The 20627-nt window shown below is 42.9% G+C and overlaps 1 protein-coding gene across 1 annotated transcript; it reads left to right on the forward strand.

Annotated features, from left to right (window-relative positions):
* Window positions 1-461: 461 nt before the first annotated feature.
* Window positions 462-19841, forward strand: mecp2 (methyl CpG binding protein 2; the record flags this gene model as incomplete). Its single annotated transcript, XM_088329714.1, has 7 exons — window positions 462-482; window positions 675-805; window positions 8915-9056; window positions 14238-14434; window positions 14512-14702; window positions 14784-14920; window positions 15026-19841. Coding segments are annotated over 7 exons (2562 nt in total), but the record flags the coding sequence as incomplete, so codon positions are not given.
* Window positions 19842-20627: the final 786 nt, after the last annotated feature.

Genomic DNA, 20627 nt, shown 5'->3' on the forward strand with positions numbered 1-20627 from the left:
GGCAAAATTAACATCAAATGCGACAGAAACAAAATGAAAATAAATCCAAACAGCTTGCCAACATCATTTTTGACGTTCCGTGTATTCCGTTACTCCCCAAGCCTGCACAAAATTTTGTATTTTAATCATATTTAGTTTCGTTTGTCTTTTATTAGCATATTTGGTATTGACGTCATCCAAAAGTAATTGAAAGTAATCCAGTTAAAGTAACCCTACCCAACCCTGCCAGTACAGTACTCGTCCTCTCATCGCCGTCCCAGATTGACGCTGGACTCAAACCTCGCGAGATATCAGCACGTTTTTTTTTAATGTTTTACATTATTACCAGAATACACGTGCAAATCTCGCGATGTTTTGCAAGGGAGGGTGGTTGGAAAAGGAGTTGGAGGGGGCGGGGTGCGTCATATATACAGCCTTTTTTCATCTATAACATTATTTATTTCAATAAAAATGGCTGACGCGGAGAACGAGGAGGGGAGAATGTACGTAAGATATTTTTTTCTATGTTATAATCCGGTAAAGCGTTGCTGTGTTGACTGCCTCCGCCATATTTTTGTCGTCTTTTTTATTCCTTTTGAAAGTGCGTTTATTATCCATCGGCCTATTTGGCAGAGCGAGCTTAAGTAGAAGACGTCATCAACTTCCAACATGGTGTCTTCTTTATCTGCCTTTAGCTCGTCTGTTTACTCTACCTGCTGACTGCGTCACCTCGTTCGCGGACGCCTGTGGGTTGGTACGCGGGAAGGCAACGCTATGCCCGGCTTTCCTCTTCCAGCCTCCGGCTCTCTGTGTTGTTAGCACGCAGGTGTCCATCAGGCTGCTAGCTAAACAATTTCCCTGACATCTCGGGTCTCCATTGTATTTTCCTATTGTTCACGAATCTCTTCTTTCCGTTACCTGACATGAACGCCTGAGCAGCATCCTTCGCCAACAGACATACAGTGCCGTGAAAACATATTTGCCCCTTCCTGATTTCTTTGTTTTTTTGCATATTCATCACTCACAAAGGTGTCAGATCCCAAAACCAATACTAATATCACATAGAGACAACTCAAGGAAATAGAAAATGCAGTTTTGAATCGAAGATTCCATTTATTAAAGCCCGATGTGAAAAGGTACCGTATTTTCCGCACCATAGGGCGCACCGGGTTATAGGGCGCACCCCCAAAAAATAGTTTTTGGTCCTATATCTTCCATACATAAGGCGCACCGGATTATAAGGCGCTACAATGGGAACGTCGACAAAACAGTCAGATGATTCAGTCAAACGTATTACCCCCTTAACATTCCCATTTTGCAAAGAAGCAAATACGTGTCGTAGACACGTGCGGATGCGGCGTCCGTACGATGTCACTCAAATGCATCGTTCCATCATTCGGAAGGTTAAAGTCTTGGGATTCAAGAAATGCCAACCATTCCTTAGTTTCTATTTTCTTTTCGCTCGCAACTTTACTGTGCGTATGACAATAAACACTTGGAATTGAGTTTAATTCACTCAACTCATCACAGCGACATCAAGATCGTTCTAAAACAAGACACCGGGAAAATATAAAGCCGCATAGATCACCTAAGTTCTCGCGTTCAATAATGATACGCAACCATGGTCTTCTTACAACCGTGAGTGTAGTAAATCCAGTAGAGTAAAATATTTACGAATACAGACTAATGAAACATGTTTCTTTATGGCGTACTTTAGCAAGCTTGCTATTCACAGTCATCTTTTTCGGGCAATTGCAGGGTTTGTTTTGGCCCTCTAGCCTATCCGAGGCTCCGAATAACTTCAGCCAATAGCGATCGATTTAACTGATGATTGACACATCTTTTTCGGCCAATTGCAGGGTTTGTTTTGGCCCTCTAGCCTATCCGAGGCTCCGAATAACTCCAGCCAATAGCGATCGATTCAAATGATGATTGATACATTGGTTAGCCAATGAAACGCCGGTATATAAATCCCAGCATACACTGCGGACTACTCCACGTTCGGGGGAAAATCGAGTCAGCGGCTGTTGCGTAAGTTGCGAGACCTTGCGACTTAATATTGAGCCATATATAAGGCGCATGGTCAGCTTTTGAAAAAAATCAAGACTTTTAGGTGCGCCTTATAGTGCGGAAAATACGGTAATTGCTCCCTGAACTCATGGCGAGTTTGACACCTTTGGCAGCAATAATAGAAACAAAGGGGATAATATTATTGATTATGAGTATTTCACAATGCTGTGGAGGGATATTAGCCCACTCTTCTTTGCAAAAGTGTTCCAAATCTGGCATGAACTGCCTGTTGAAGGTCACACCACAGGATCGAAATCAGATTTAAATCCGGACTTTGATTTGGCCCCTCCAAAACCATCTTATTCATCCATCCATTCTTTTTCTGCACCGCTTATCCTGAGTAGGGTTGCGGGGGTGCTGGATCCCGTTCCAGCTATCTTCGGGCAGTGGGCAGGGGACACCCTGAACTGGTTGCCAGCCAGTCACAGGGCACACAGAGACGGACAACTCACTCACTCATTCATACCTAGGGACAATTTGGACCAGCCAATGAACCTGACATGCATGTTTTTGGAATGTTGAAAGAAACCGGAGTGCCCTGAGGAAACCCACGCAAGCACAGGGAGAACATGCAAACCCTGCACAGGAAGGGTGGTAGCTGGTTTGATCCCATGACCTCAGAACTGTGCCGCCGTGCTGTCCCCCAGTTTCCTCCCACATTATTAAATGGAATCATCGGTGCAGATAATGGATGGATGGGAGGAAACTGGAGTGCCCGGACAAAACCCACGCAAGCACGAAGAGAACATACAAACTCTGCACAAGAAGGCTGATAGCTAGATTTGAACCCCTGACCTCAGAACTGTGTGCAGTTGGCTAACCACTCCGCTGCCACGCCGCCCTCCACAACTTATTTTTTGGTTGTTTTTAAGCCATTCTGAGGTGGACGTTCTGGTGTGTTTTGCATCATTGTCCTACTGCATGGTCCAAGTGCGCTTGTGTTTTAGAGCATGAACTGATGGCCGGACGCTCTTATTCGGGATCTTCTCGTTAACACCAGAATTCCTTTTTCCGTCAACTACACCAAGTTGTCCTGGTTCTGAGGCAGCAAAGCGGCCCCAGACCACAACACTGCCACCACCATGCTTTACTGGTGGCATCATATACTTTTAGTCCAATGCTGTGCCATTTTCATGCCAGATGTAATGGACTGCACACCTTCCAAAGTTTTTGACTCATCAGTTCACAGAATGTTTCTCCAAAAGTCTTGAGAAAATGCTTTTGGCAAATGTGAGACCACTCTTAGTGTTCTTTTGTGATGCGATTGGATGCAATTATTGGCCAGTGTCTTTCTTAGGGTGGAGTAGAAACAGTAAATGGTTGTTTGAGGCTTTTTAAGCTGTACTACAAGACCACAGTTCTTTGGGGAAGGAAACGAAAAAAAAAAAAAATCATAAAATGTACAGCGCAGCACGGCGGTGCGGTGGTTAGCGCGTGTGCTGGACAGTTCTGATGTCATGGGTTCAAATCCAGCTACCAACCTTCCTGTGCGGAGTTTGCATGTTCTCCCCGTGCTTGCGTGGGTTTCCTCCGGGCACTCCGGTTTCCTCCCACATTCCAAAAACATGCATGTCAGGTTAAATTGGTCCAAATTGTCCCTAGGTGTGAATGAGCGAGCAAATTATCTGTCCCTGTGTGCCCTGCGACTGTCTGGCAACCAGTTCAGGGTGTCCCCTGCCCACTGCCCGAAGATGGCTGGGATGGGCTGCAGCACCCCCGCGACCCTACTGAGGATAAGCGGTGCAGGTAATGGATGGAAAATGTACAGCTGAGATAGGCTCCAGCACCCCCGCGGTCCTAGTGAGGATAAGGGAAAATGGATGATAAAACGATTAGTCCAATAATTATTGTTTTTTTCTCAATTTTTAGCAAGAAGTTAATTTGATTACGTGGAAAGTTAAAATGATCACACGAAAAAATGGGTACAATAATAAATATTTTTTTTATTGAAAATTCAAATTCGGCAGTAGCTCAGGAGGTAGAGCGCTCGTCTTGGGATCAAGGGATGCCAGTTCGAATCCCGGCTCGTCCGTGTCACATGTCGAAGTGTCCTTGGGTAAGACACTGAACCCCCTAATACCCCCAATAAGCAGGTTAGCGCCTTACATGGCTGCAAGGCCGCTATTGGGAAATGTGGAGCACATTGTAAAGCGCTTTGGGAAGTCATTGACTTAAGGAGCGCTATATAAATGCACATCATTTCATTTCATAAAATAAAAATGCATAAATCCATTTATAAACCTCTGTCAGTTTTTTTAAGAACAGGCAAATAAATAATAAACTAAAACCAAGTAAAAATGTTTATCCCTGGAAAAGAAACTCATAAGCAGCAGTAGAACAGTAAATAAAAAAAATGTGCATTTTGTGAGTTACATTCAATGGTCAACTGCAAAGTCTGTGACAAAAGAACTTAACGATTTTCAACAGTTATTAAACGGTTTTAACAACTAACGTTTGTTGTCTTCGGACTCCGTGCATTTATTTCAAGTATGTTTGTCAGGCACGGTCAGGCAAGAACGCTCAAGCTCTCTTTAAAAGCAAAATATACATGTATAAAATGTACAATGCATGTCTTCATAACCGTATTGAATGTTAGCCTTTAGGAGGCGATTCTGACTCTGTTTCATTCAAGAGTTCAACTGTTTTCTTTAAATGTTCATGCATCCCGAGATACTGCCATCTTACGCAAGGTCTGCTTTGCAAACTTAGCAAACTTTGCAAGTACCGTAAATTCCGGACTATAGAGCGCACCTGACTATAAGCCGCACCCACCACTTTTTGAGTGGTTTGGCACTTTTGTACTTATACAAGCCGCACCCATGGATAAGCCGCGGGCGCCCGCAGTAAAACTTGCGACACTGTCACAAGTTTAACCCGGGGTCACACTGTAAGTTGTAACAGGGGGGGATTTTGTAAGGTTAATTGTTCTATATTCTTTATCAATTATCCATTATCGGTCAGATCACAATATGCTACAAAGCCAAGGGGCCAAGATACTTGCTCTCAGCCAAGAGGCTGACTCAATTGCAACTTCATAGACAGTATACAATTTCAGAACCACAGTTGACATCACATGTCGCAAATGATACCCGTAATTAAGATATGATGCAGACTTGTAAAGTCGGGGTGCCGTTGAAAGTAATCCAAGGAAACAAAATGTATATTTCCAAAGTTAAGGGTGGGAAAAATATATATTCACTATTGTCCGCTGCGACAACAGACAGATCTACCGGTAACTCAGCTTTACCACATTTCCCATCCGGCCGCGTTTTCTCCGCCCCTTCTTTTTGATTCGTCCGTAGAACAGAATAAATCTCTAAAATAAATACATTACAAAAATATACTGTTGCAAATACATATTATACATGGTGACACATATTTACGAAGAAAGACGGTACACCGAGAGAGTTTTCAAAGCTCTAATAATAATAATATAACTTTCATCCCAAACCGTGCCTTTGAAAGGTACCAACACGCTAGTAGGATCACGCTTGCAATGTATCAAACACACCTGTAAAAAAAAGGCACCCCAAAAACATTAAATTCACATTCCTTCTTACAACTATCGCCATCAAGGTCATCTTCCTCAGTATCGGAACGTACCTTGACTTTACAAAAAATATGTACTCAAACTTAGAGATTGCGGTCTTTCTTGGCGCACATATTCAACTGGTCTTAATCTTACCTTTTAAATTCCTGCGCCGCTGGTGGCCGTTAGAAACATTACATAAATTGGCCGCTTCACTGAATAAGCCGCAGGGCTGAACATTTGGGAAAAAAGTAGCGGCTTATAGTCCGGAATTTACGGTAGTCTTTTTATTTGCTGTATCTAACTTAAAATGCTTCAAAACAAGATCTGGACAAGTTCTAGTCTAAACAAGTTCTGTACTTGTTGACGCCGTCATTTCTCGAAACAGGGACACTATTGCATGAGCGACGCTCAGCAGAGATTATATTCATGTGGGATGCCTCACTCTGTTAGAAAAACTTGTCTGCTGACAGTCAACGTTGATTATTTTTATACATCGATTTTTCTCAACAACATCGACTCATTGTTGCAGCAAGTCGGGCCGGATATTTTTGGCCTGAACTTGCCTCTATCATGTATTAAAAACAATCTGACATTTCTTTTTTTGATAACACCTTTAGTTCCACATTTTCCAACAGTACAACTTTGGCATATTAGCGTGTTGTGAGATTTTTTGTGGAAATTAAAATCAGTACCATTAGGGCTGTACGATTAACAGAAATCAAATTGATATTTTGAAGTACAGTGCAACCTCGGTTCTCGACCATAATCCGTTCCAGAACCCTGTTCGAAAACCGATTTGTTCGAACACCGAAATCATTTTTCCCATTAAAAATAATGTAAATCGTTTTAATCCGTTCCAACACCCTGAATGTTTACCTTGAATGTTTAACGTTAACATAAAGCTAACCCAGGCTAATCGTACGTTCGCGTTATCGTAATCTTCCGTACGAAAGATTCCCCTAACATGAATGTGTGAAAATAATAAGGGGCGGCAGTAGCTCAGGAGGTAGAGCGCTCGTCTTGGGATCAAGGGATCCCAGTTCGAATCCCGGCTCGCCCGTGTTACATGTTGAAGTGTCCTTGGGTAAGACACTGAACCCCTAATACCCCCAATAAGCAGGTTAGCGCCTTAGATGGCTGCAAGGCCGCTATTGGGAAATGTGGAGCACATTGTAAAGCGCTTTGGGAAGTCATTGACTTGAAAAGCGCTATATAAATGCAGATCATTTCATTTCATTTTCATTTCATTTCATTTCATTTCATTTAAAACACCCGCACGCCGCTCAGCATGGCACCCTAGCGTACGCACTCACGCATTACCGGCGTTCGAACTCCGATTTTTTGACTGAACAGCGAAGCAAGAATTTCTCGACATTTTTGGTCGGACACCGATTTGTTCGAACTGAGAGGCGTTCGAAAACCCAGGTTCCACTGTAAATGACTTTTTAAGGATTTATAGTTCCATGTTTCTAAATGATTGAGTTTTTTTGCCAATCAGAATTGTCACAGTTAGGGTTTTAACGATGCCGGCCAATCAGGGGCAAGTTTTAACGACACTAGCCAATACAGGTTAGGCAAAGTTTTCAAGCAGTGTGTGCTCTACTGTGATAGGCTGGTGTATGCTGTCAGTCCAACAGCCGGGATGGGATCCGCACAACTGGCCACCCAAGTAAACGCAAAAGCTAGTTTCCTATAGAGGCTTGTTACATTGAAAAGAAATTCATCGATGAAATCGGACACTGAGGAAAGTCAAAAGTCCGCAAAGAAATCCTGATTATTATCGACTGAGGCGGTATCAGGAGAGAAAGCATTAGTGAGGCTGCAGGTTCAGCCTAGTCTACGGCAAGACTAACAACTCTCTTAAGACACGCCTGCGAAGGATGTATTTCACTAATGCCAGATTTATTACCCATAAAATGGATAACCTAGAGCTGTTAAAACATGTTCTTTGTTCCTTTATCTCTTTGTTTCATTATCCTCACTGTAAAATGTGCAACTGGAGTCGTCCAATTTCGTTGTTACAATATATCCCATGTTGTAACAATGACAATAAAGGCATATTCTATTCTATTCTATTCTATTCTATACTTCGTGGGATTAAACCAACATGCAGGTTGTATTTTAATCATCACGGAGACCTCGCTGAAGTTGCGGTTACCCGATGCCAGCGTGCAGCTATCCAGCCGCTTTCTAAATCGCTTTCATAATCTGAAAAGAGAAGCCACCCAAATTCGTTGCACTTTTATACAATGACAATAAAGACCATTTATTCAACTGCAATTCTGTTTTCATTCGTACATCTATAGTTGTTTTTTATTACAGTCGTATACTATCAGTCGGTAATGACGTCATCTTCAGGTGTGTTTGTATGTCACTATGATTACGTTCGCACAAAAAAACAAAAGTTGCAATTACCGTAAATTTCGGACTATAAGCCGCTACTTTTTTCCCTAACTTTCAACCCTGCGGCTTATTCAGTGATGCGGCCAGTTTATGTAATTTTTCTAACGGCCGCTAGGGCGCTCGAGTGTTGCTACCATTAACTGACCTGTCAAAGCTATATTATTATTATTAAAGCTTTGAAAACTCTCTCAGTGTACCGTCTTTCTTTGTAAATATGTGTAACCCATGTATAATATGTATTTGCAACTGTATATTTTTGTAATGTATTTATTTGTATTTATTCTAGACACTTATTCTGATACGGGTGAACGAAAAATGAGGGGCGGAACAAACGCGGGGTGCCGAGTTTAAGTGGGGACCGCTAAAGGTGAGGGACAGACAAGGAAAGAAGAGGGCGTAAAAAGTTGGTTAAAGAAAAAGGACTTGCGTGAGTAAATGTGTTCATCTGATATACTTTTCCCACCCTTACCTCTGGAAATATACACTTTTTTCCTTAGATTACTTTCAACGGGACCTGGACTCTGCAGGTCTGCATCAAACCTTAAGTACCGGTATCATTTTCTGTTCATTTTGCCGGCTGTGATTTTTAGACTGTGGACTTTAATGAAGGACATTTAGTTTCAATCGCGGGACTTGAAGTCGGGTTTGGGTTAATCTTGTGTTTGTGTTACATGATTAAATGCAGGCGCATGCGGCTTATATACAGGTGCGGCTTGTGTATGTATAAAATCGGTTTTCCTCCTAAAATGTGGTGGGTGTGGCTTATAATCAGGTGCGATCTATAGTCCGGAATTTACGGAAGATTAAATCGTGCAGCCCTAAGTATCATAGATGAATACCATTTGAGAAACTGATGTTAAAAAGAATTACTACCTTAGCTATTTGAGGCACCTTCAATAATGTAAATAATGATGTCATTGTTTCCCACAGAGAAGAGGCACCGGAAACCATAGAGGAGACCGAACAGCCCCACAGTAAGCCTAAAAAGACTTGCAAGGAACGACACCTTGTTAAAAAGGCGGCTGTTGCTCAGGAATCCTTATCCCGATCAGAGGAGGAGGCTCAAACTTCGGTGAGTGAAACCAACAATGCAGTTAACAAGCATGAAAGTGAGATAATTTTTAGGAGGGAGATCTCGCCTGAATCAGGCGTTTGAGGTGGTGCGTTTGAATTAAAATTAGTGTACCGTAAATTCCATACTATAGAGTGCACCTGATTATAAGCCGCACCCACCACATTTTAAGAGGATAACCGCTTTTGTACTTACACAAGACGCACCTGTATATGAGCCGCATACGCCCACATTAAAACATGTAACACAATCACAAAAGTAACCCAAACCCGACTTTAAGTCCCGCTATTGTAACTGAATACAAAGTACACAGTCTAAAAACCACAGCCGGCAAAATGAACGGAAAATGATACCGGTACTTAAGGTTTGATGCAGACCTGCAGAGTCCGGGTCCCATTGAAAGTAATCCAAGGAAAAAAGTCCATATTTCCAAAGGTAAGGGTGGGAAAAATATATATCCACTATTGTCCGCTGCGTCCAAAAACACGTTTCACCTTTACGCCACTTCCCGTCAGCCCCTGTTGTTTTCGCCCCTTCTTTTTGATTCGCCCGTGCAAAACATATCAGAATAAGTCTCTAAAATAAATACATTACAAAAATATACAGTTGCAAATACATATTATACATGGTTACACATATTTACAAAGAAAGACGGTACACAGAGAGAGTTTTCAAAGCTTTAATAATAATAATAAAACTTTCATCCCAAACCGTGACTGTGACAGGTAGCAACACGCTACTAGCAACATGCTCGCAAAACAGTAAACGGGTCTGTTAAAAAAATATACCGTACTTGTAAAAATCACGGTAAACCATCCTCATCTTCCTCCTTAGAACTGACGCCATCAAAGTCGTCTTCCTCAGTATTGGAAAGAAACTTTGTCATATGGACGTCATCCCACGCTCCGTTATTCCAAAACACGCTAGCAACACGCTCGCAAAGTAAAGTTTACGTGCAATAGCTCTGTTTCCTTCTTTATCGGATTGCTCGATTGCTTTTAGCTGGAAAGCTGCGTCATGTACCTTTCTTTTTGCAATTTGCATGATGAGGGTAAGTTTACGCTAATTTAATTTGTGCACAAGTTAAGAAGTTGCAGTCTTCCTCGGCGCATATTTTCCAGCGGTCTAAATCTTACCTTTTGTACTCGAGCGCCGCTGGCGGCCGTTAGAAAAATTACATACATTGGCCGCATCACTGAATAAGCCGCAGGGTTGAACGTTTGGGGAAAAAAGTAGCGGCTTATAGTCCGGAATTTACGGTAGTCTGATGAGGATCCCTACCTGTAGAAAATACAGTGAAGAGGAAATCAAATCAAACCTCCGTGATGGGAGACAAACAAAATGGTGGAAAGATTGATCATTGCAGTTCATAGAACCCCTACATTGAGATCAACAACACACCTTATTGATATATTTGGAGAGCTTGTATGTTTAATCACTTTGTATGCGGATCGATAAGACGACTTTACAATGGCGACGAGAGTGTTTTGCATTTGCCCATGTCATGTGATTTTGGAACGATGTTACGAGGACACCAAATATTGCACACAAAGCAGATTTGTGCCCCTTATTTTTATTGTTGTTATTTTAGTAAAAGTACAAACGTGTTACTTAACCCAGCTTGGTGGCCTTGGGGTTATGGCGCCCGCCCCGAGACTGGGAGGTTGTGGTTTAAGCCTCGGCCGAGTCATACCTAAGACTTAAACATTGGTACCCGTTGCCTCCCTGCTTGGCGTTCAGCATTAGGGGTTGGAATTGGGGGGTTTGGTCACTTAATGACTCCCAACACCTCAGTTGGGTTGAGCGAGGGGGCTGGGAATCCCCTCCTCAAAATCAATCTCCCAAAAAGAGTCAGAAATGACTCTAGCCACCTCCCACTAGGGGGATATGGCCGTGGTATATAATATATATAGATATATATATATATATATATCTATCAAACGTGTTTGACCTGGGCCATGAACATATTGTCAGACATCAAACTGACCTGTGGTATCGAAAAGGTCTGGGATCACTGCAAGTGACGTTTGGACGTTGAGCTAATCCATCTGTTACTGCCGTTTATTGCAACTTGCCTTAAAAAAACTGCCAGATATAGCCAGATCTCCAGTGAAGAAAAGATCCCTTGAAATTACAGTCAAGCTTTTGTGTGTTAAACAGTAATATAAAATAAGACACACGAGCTTCCACCTAATAGCTCTGTAATCGGTGTTTCAGCGACACCGTGGTATCTGAGAGAAGACAACCGGGGAGAGTACGTCATAAAAGGCTTTCCGTGTATTTCGAACAAAAGCTACTAAAGTTAGATTGTTACCTTGCTATTACCTTTAGTCTCTACCGTAGCTTTTGTCACCATTATAAGTCTGTTACATCCAGTCATTACAGCTTCAGTAGTTTCTGGTGTGAACACTGGAAAGAGAGCAAGACAGAAGTACAGTAATCCCTCGGTTTTCGCGGTTAATGGGGACCAAGACCACTCGCGAAAACTGAAAATCCCGAAGTAGCGGCGCCCCTTCAAAAATGCTTTAAAAATGTATACAGGTATACAGTATACCCCCCTGTATACAGTACACCATATAGAATACGGGTAGCGAGAGAGAGAAACTTAAATTCATGTTATAACAAAAAAAAAAAACTGTAAAATATGTTGTATGTACACGGAATAGGACTGCGGCGAAACCACTACGAACCATTCAGTATGATTGTATTAACCGCTCTCAACCACATGCAGCAATCGCAGTTCATTTCGCTTGTTAACACTACATGTTACATATTGAAAATAAAAACAGTGAAAATGTGATATCTGATGAGTGTTTGTGAAGCGTTTTGGGAAACAACAGTTACAAAATGGTCTGTGTTCATTTTAATGAAAGTGAAAGAGCTACCTTCTGACAATAACAACATACTTTAGCTAGCGGGATAGAACGGCTTTTCCAACAAATACACGAAACCACACACAATTAGCCGTGTTTAGGTAGTACAAACAACCGCTTGCTTTTGGTATAATAGAGTCAAACTTGAGAAGAAATGTGACAGAAGAGAATATACTTACGTCGCTTCGCTGAGTCCCTCCTCGATAAACTGAGCGCCACATAAGAAGAGGGTGAGGTGGGAGGAGTTGAAGGAGGGGGGGGTGAGCGAAGCGGTAACTCACCATGACTAAGCATTGTGTCAGGGCCTCCCCCTCCCCTTCAGAAAAAGAGTGTCCACACCTTGTCCTTAGTTGACATAAGCTCGCTCTCAATGGCGTCAAATCAATAAATGCTTTTATTGAGAAGGTAAGGAATATTTTTTAGACCCGTGAAGCTCTGAACCCGTAAAAGTGGAACCGCAAACTAGCGAGGTTCCACTGTATTACTTAACACTGATGTAGTGATGCAGACTGCTGATAAAAAGCTGGATGGAGGAATAACCTTTTGTTTTAAGATAAAACATGGCCAGCACAAGAGGATTATTGCACCTAACTCAAAGACACCCTAACTAAATAAACGCCCAGTGCAACGACATTCTGTTTGTAAAATGTTGATAGTAAAAAAACATATTCAACAAAGCTCCGATGGCAATTCGACACACATCAATTACTTTAAAATGACTGTTGCAATTTTAGAGCTTAATGAATGTTTGAAAACAACTGACGACAGTGAGCTGGACCAATAATCAACATTTTAGTTTTTTCTGGGTTAAGGCGTAAAAAATTAAGTGACATCCATCTTTGAATCTCAGTAAGGCAATCCTCCAGATTTCTAAAACTTAAATGTCCAGTTTTTTCCAGTGGCACATACAGTTGAGTGTCATCTGCATAGCAATGGAAACTAATATTATACTTGCGGATAATGTCACCAAGCGGGATCATATAAATGCTAAAAAGAAGGGGGCCAAGTACAGAGCCTTGAACACCACAGGGGACATAAGATTGTTTAGAGGTCAGATTGCCATAGTTAACACATTGCATCCTGTCTGACAGGTAGGACCTAAACCACGAGAGTACAGTTCCTGAGATACCAATGCGTTCTAGACGAACCAATAATATGTTGTGGTCGACAGTATCAAAAGCAGCGCTGAGATCCAGCAGCAGTAACATTGATGAGGCACCGGAATCTATTGTTAAAAGGAGATCATTGGTTACTTTAGCCAGGGCTGTCTCAGTAGAGTGATTTGCCCTAAATGCTGACTGGACAGTTTCAAAGAGGTTATTTTCTGACATGAAGTCATTTAGCTGCTGTGCAACGACCCTTTCAAATAATTTCGCAAAAAATTGCAGATTTGACACTGGCCTATAATTACCTAGGCTTTCCGGGTCAAGGTTAGGTCGCTTAAGCGTGGGTTTAATGACTGCAGACTTGAAGGCTACAGGAACAATACCCGAGGATAGCGATATATTAATAATATTTAAAACTGATGGTCCTAAGATCCCAAACAGATCCTTCACCAGTGAAGCTGGAAACGGATCAAGCAGGCACGTAGTTTGTTTGGCCCTACTGACCATCTGTGTTAGATTATCAAGGGACAAATCATTGAAACTGGAGAATGTTTCAGAACAACCGCCGACATGGTCCATACCTAACACCTCCACATCTTTGATATAGGAGGAGGATACAGAGCGTTCTTTTAAAATTTCGTTCCTGATAAGTTGAATCTTTTTATTAAAAAATTCCATAATGTCGTTAGCAGAATAAGTGCAACCATTTGGGTTAAGTTCATGAAATAAACATATAGCCTATATGTAAACATTTGAATGCATGATAGTTAAAATAATAGAACATGTCAAATAAGCTCATGGAGCTGTTACAAAACCCCTAAATCTTTCACCCAATTTACAGTAGAAATGCAAGATGTAATCGTTCTGGAGCAGGCTAGCTGTAGAGAATAAATCACCGTAATAACTGAGCCGAGCTAAACCTGCTTTCATGCAATGGACTTTAGGTTAAATTAACCCAAAGTGACAAACATATCTAGTCTTTATCCCTCATACCCCCAAGGTGTATGTCCTTGTGGTGCCTCCTGCAGATCACTGAAACACAGCATGGGTTGAAAGTGCTCAATGTTTTGTTGGGTCGTACAGTGTACCACATCATATTTCCTCCACACCATCGCCTTTTTAACTCCTGGCCTATTATCATGCTTGAGTTAATTTTTAAACATGGTTATGAATCAACCATTTTGCCATTGCCTCTCTGGTAGCCATCAAAGCATGTGGGGATGGCCTCCCAAGCAGCGTCTAGTAGCGAATCGACAGGTTCTCCCAGGCAGCGCCGCTCCATCATCCGAGATCGCGGTCCACTGTACAGTGACCCCTCGCTGCCTCCTGGTTGGACGCGCAAGCTCAAACAGCGGAAGTCTGGACGCTCCGCAGGGAAGTTTGACGTCTACCTAATCAAGTATGACGCATTGTAAATATGAAACTGCCATCCTGTTACTGCGTTTATGGACCATGATCTTATCTTTTGTGGCAAAGCTCGCAGGGAAAGGCCTTCAGGTCCAAGGTGGAGCTCATTGCTTACTTCCAGAAGGTCGGTGACACCTCAACTGACCCTAACGATTTTGACTTTACTGTAACTGGACGTGGAAGCCCCTCCCGTCGTGAGATAAAACCTACGACCCCAAAAGTAGTCAAACCATCTGGTCGAGGCCGCGGACGACCCAAAGGTACATAGTAGTGCTCACATTTAAAGGTACGTATGGAACGTTTACAATCTTGGTAATGCAATTTGTGTGTTCTACACCTAGGGAGTGGGAAGACACGTCAGGCTTCGGAGGGAGTGGCCCTGAAGCAGGTGGTGGAGAAGTCTTCTGGAAAACTGTTGGTTAAGATGCCACACAGCAAGATGGAGTCTACCAGTGAGACCCAAACCAGGACATCAAACGTGAGATAACGTCGCATTATAAGGATTTTTGCTTGCCTTTGAGGGCATTGATGACATCTCAGTATTGGATTTTTTTTAATAGTGCACATGGTTATTCCCTTTTAGCTGACATCTCCTGCCATGGCACCAGCCAAGGGCCGTCCCGGCAGAAAAAGGAAATCAGAACAGAATTTTCCATCTTCCCTGCAGCCAACACCAAAAAAACGTGGCAGGAAACCTGGAACTGCTGCAGCAGCACTAACAGCTGATACAGCATCACCGGTGTCAGCATCAAGCACCAGTATGACACCAACAGAGAGTTATGCTGCCACCATGACAACTGCAGAGGCCAAGTACAGAGTCACCAAGGAATCTTTCAGCAAAGCGGTCGTCCAGGAAACTGCACTGCCAATCAAAAAACGCAAAACAAGAGAGACAATTGAGGAGATGGAGAAAGTTACATCTCCAGGACCTAGTACCACAGAACGTGGAGGGATACCACCCTCTGAGGCAGAAGCCAGAACAAGGGAACCAAAACAAACAGCCCAGGTTCAACTTGCGTCAAATGAGAGTGGCCAGTCCCAAACCCCTAGGCAGGCTTCCGCTTCCCAAGAAGGGCACTCACACGGACATAAATCGCACAAAGGAAGGAAGCACAAGGCAAAGGAGAAGACTGGAACTGCAGACACTCGTGAAGAGGAAATGACTGGCGAGTTTGATGAAAAGGCTGATAAAGGAGGACAGAGTAGCAGCAGTAGCAGCACCGCGAATCCTTTCAAAAGCCACAAAAGGAAAGAGCGCTCACCACACAAACATCACCATCATCACCGTCATCATCGTCGCCACCAACAGAGTTCCCTTTTGGATAATCTCCAACCAGGAGCTGGACTTTCCAGCCAGTCTGTATCTCAAACTGGGCTGGAATCGCAGTCCACTTCGCCCAAACCACCTCCTCAGTCCTTGCCTCAACCCTCATCCATGCAGACGCTGCAAACCTTCGACCCTAGTCATAGTCAAACCTCAGCTCGATTTCCAATTAGTCAATCCACCCACAGGCATTCTTTTCTTCAGCCGAGCCCACAAAAACCTTTACCTTCACTCCAACATAAAACTCAGTTTGCTGTTCAAGATTCTCCCACGCCACCACTCTTGCAGGTACAGCCCTCTCCAAAAAGGAGTCCCAATCCACAAGCCCAGTCCCCACTATCACTACAACCTCAAACACAATCCAGACCCCTTTTTGAAACTCAACCATGTTCTCTACACCAAACTCAGACAAGGACTCACCATGTTGCGGAGCAACAAACACAGTCCAGAACCACGGCCCGACCTTATCTACAACATCCATCGGGGCCACTTGCCCAAACACAGTTGTTTTCTAGCACATCCGCTCTCAGTCAGCCTCAAACACAGATTAGACCCCCTTCTCAACATCAACTTTACATACAAAGCAGACCACAAACCACATACTCTGGCTCAGATTTCAGCCCACTACAGGCTGGAGCACCACAAATTCAGTCCCAGCTCCTAACGCCTCACACTCAACTTCCACCTACGCAAATATCTCCCCAAGCAAGCATCAGACCCAATCAGGTCTCTAGTCAGCAGAGCGAGCAGCCTCAAGACCTTAGCACCACCACCTCTACTCGGAGCATGGGGGCGGGTCCCAGGACCGAAAGGCGAATCGAAGCAGGACTCGTATTAGAAAGCGGAGAGACAACTGGGGATTCAAAGAGCATCACGCGGTCTCCCAGCTCGCCGTGCTTAGATCTTCCGGAAAGGGCGGGGTCAGAAGACGGTGTCGGTCTCGTGGCAGACAGCAGGACTGGTCTACAAGCGAACCAGTCAGCTGATCAGTCGATACTATAAGAAACTGGTTTGCACCCAATGTGGACTGAGTGGCTACCATAAAGGGCGCTTCCTCCTTCTTTATGCACTGTTGTTTTATGGGATGACCCCTTTCACTTTGAGACTTTTTATCAATGAAATGAGCGCAAAGCTAGCACTGACAATGAATGAAGAGAAGGACGGACACTGTTATTTTCTAGGGAAACAAAGGAAAATATATATTTTAAGTGTTTGTGTGTGTGTGTGTGTATGCGCGTGCCTGTACGTCATCGAATGGCAGCTGATGTGTCAATTCCAGTTAACGGCGGGGAGGACGACACAATAGGACATATAATTGTTTCCAACATAATGATACTTCCAAAATTATACCGTTTTGATGATCTGTCATTTTGAATTTATTTTGTCTCTACAGCTTTAAATGTCAATGTTCCTGAACACATCACCATCCCGCTGACTGACTCTCACAGTTTTTCTGAAACTTCCATCTTACTTTCATTTCTTGCCTCAGACGTTCCATGTAAGTAGCAATAGTTCTACTAGTAGTCACAGGAATTCAAACACTCTTTGACAAGTACTGAAATCTTCCAGAGAGACATTAAAATGACTCTCACATTATTCCATCCTATTTTTTAAGGAACCACAAGTTGAGCTTTACTCTTCTTTGTCATGAATATTACTGAAGAACCGCTACAAGATTTTGAAGTAGAGGTACATCTTATTCCACCTCATTTTTATGCCTAAGTTAGCCGAACTCCGGGTAGCACGGTGGCGCAGTGGTTTGCGTGTGTGCGACACGGTTCTGAGATCATAAGATTGAACCTCCTGTGTGGAGTTTGCATGTTCTCCCTGTGCTTGTGTGGGTTTCCTCCGGGCACTCTGGTTTCCTCCCACATTCCAAAAACATGCATGTCAGGTTGATTGGCCTGAAAAATTGTCCCTAGGTGTGAATGAGCGAGCGAATTGTCCGTCCCTGTGTCCCCTGCCCACTGCCCGAAGAGAGCTGGAATGGGCTCCAGCACCCCCGCGACCCTACTGAGGATAAGCGGTGCAGATAATGGATGGAGAGCCGAACTCCTTTTTTGGGGTTAATGGCAGAAGTAGCAGACAACATTCACCTACATATGTACATGGAATTTTTACATCCTTTCATTTTTCAAATCAGGTTTCTCAAATATGTTGATTTTTTTTTTGTTTTCTTTCACAGTTTCTACAACGGACATGCGCAAAATTCTATGTTGGAACCGAGAAAGCTTGGGAGAGTGTTCTGGTTTGTGCAAGGCGCCTGATGACATATATTGAAATTCCCCCAAAATGAAACCGTGCGGGAACTAAATCTACTTGGGTATTCAGATCTACTGCACCTGTTTATGACATTATTGAATTGGAATGTCATTGATAACAATGTAAAACATTGTATTCAATGAGATTAGACATGGCAATCCAAGGTATGCTACTGAAACAACCATTTGAGGAAGAAAATCGCACGTTGTGCTTATTCTCTGACATAAATTTGTATGGACAATTAATGGCGCTGGATCACTGACAGGAGAAATGCCGAAACAGATATGACACGGCGGCCATTTTCCATTGCCAAAACCTTTCCTTTGCATCATTCATTTTTACACTTCGATTTGATATGGAACTACCTTAAATTCCGGACTATAGAGCGCACCTGATTATAAGCCGCACCCACCACATTTCGGGAGGAAAACCGATTTTGTACATACACAAGCCACACCTGTATATTAGCCGCATGCGCCCACATTGAAAAAAGGCAACACAAACACGAAATTAACCTATATCCGATACAGTCCAAAAAACACAGCCGGCAATATAAAGGGAAAATGATACCGGTACTTAAGATTTAATGCAGACCTGCAGAGTCCGGGTGCTAGTTGAAAGTAATCCAAGGAAAAAAATGTATATTTCCAAAGGTAAGGGTGGGAAAAATATATATCCACTATTGTCGGCCGCGTCCACAAACACGTCTCACCTTTACTCCACTTCCCGTCAGCCCGCGTTTGCCCCGCCCCTTCTTTCCCATTTGCTCGTACAAAACATATCAGAATAAGTTTCTAAAATAAATACATTACAAAAATGTACAGTTGCAAATACATTTTATACATGGTTACACATATTTACAAAGAAAGACGGTACACCGAGAGAGTTTTCAAAGCTTTAATATTATAATTTTCATCCCAAACCGTGCCTGTGAAGGGTAGCAAAACGCTACTAGCAACACGCTCGCAACACAGTAGACAGCTCTGATAAAAAAAACATACCGTACTTGTGGTAAGTACGGTAAACCGTCCTCATCTTCCTCCTTATAACTGATGTCATCAAAGTCGTCTTCCTTCAGTATGGGAAAGAGACTTTGTCACGTAGACGTCGTCCCACTCTCCCTTATTCAAAAACACGCTAGCATCACGCTCGCAAAGTAAAGTGCGGTAGCTCTGTTTCCTTCTATATCGGACTGCTCGATTGCGTTTAGCTTGAAAGTTGCGTCATGTGCCTTTCTTTCTGCAATTTGCATGATGAGGATATGTCTACGGTAATTTAATTTGTGCACAAGCTAAGAAATTGCACTCTAAATCTTACCTTTTGTACTCGAGCGCCGCTGGCGGCCGTTAGAAAAATTACACAAATTGGCCGCATCACTGAATAAGCCGCAGGGTTGAAAGTTTGGGGGAAAAAGTAGCGGCTTATAGTCCGGAATTTACGGTATGTAGATTCTACTAGTTTAAACTCTTGTGACGTCATTTGCTGGAGCATAGGTCGGCGGCAAAGGGCCTTGAGCCGTTCTGGTCATGCGAGTATCTCTGGTACACACCCCAACCTGTCGAGGAATTCATCAAATTCTTTATGGACAGTGCTCTCTTGATCTCTGGTGTCTGGTTGTCATTTATCAACCGTCCCTTCTGTGTTTTACCCGGTACGACGCTGGTTATTGCTGTCTTAGGTCAAAATGCCTTTGCATAGTAATAAGGTGGCTCTCGCCATTCGCCAATAGCTGCTGCTGAATGCTGGGAAAATAAGCATATGCTACAGGGTCAACGTCTACTTTGTAATATTGGCGATAAATTCAACTTTGGAACCCAGTTGTATTGTTACAAACTGTGTATCAGTCTTTCAAAATGTCTGTGGATATCTGCTTTCATTCTGTTGTGCATGAAATAGGGAAGGAAAAAACATATTTTTCTTCTTTTTTTGGGCTTTTCAGATCGGAAATTTTGCTAGCTTTGACGCATTTTTTTTAAAATTGTGAGATTTGCAGAACAATTGGGTAATCGGGAACCGTGGGGGAGACTCAAAGCTAAAATTTGATTGAGTTGGCGCAGCAACACTCTGAAACTAGTCAAGTCAATTCATAGTTATTTGTATAGCCCTGAATCACAAACGGTCTCAAAGGGCTGCACAGACTACAGATTATTGCAAACCACAGACTATTATTACACCATGCCCTGATCTAAAACCTACATGAGGGTAAGGAAAAACTCAAAAACCTCAACATGAGGAAAATGAAGAAACCTTGAGAAGGGACTGGACATGAGGTCATCCCCCTTCTAGGATGACCAGGCAATAACAAATAATAAACAGATATTGTCAACATAAAATATAGGTTATTCATAAGCTATAGAATAGAAGTGTGTTTTAAGCCTAGATTTAAACAGTTCCACTGAGGTTGCATATCGAATCTCAGGGGGAAGAGCATTCCATAGCACAGGGGCCCGAATGGAGAACAACACTCTCGAACCTGTGGATTTCTTCTTGGCTCTTGGGATCACGAGTAGACCAGCATTTTCAGAGCGAAGGCTCCGGACCGGAACATAGGGGGAAATTAAATCTGAAAGATATTAGGGAGCAAGACCAGGTATGATTT

Source organism: Urocampus carinirostris, chromosome 3 (assembly GCF_059441175.1).
Source record: "Urocampus carinirostris isolate Australia breed hairy pipefish chromosome 3, RoL_Ucar_1.0, whole genome shotgun sequence".
NCBI classification, from domain to species: domain Eukaryota; kingdom Metazoa; phylum Chordata; class Actinopteri; order Syngnathiformes; family Syngnathidae; genus Urocampus; species Urocampus carinirostris.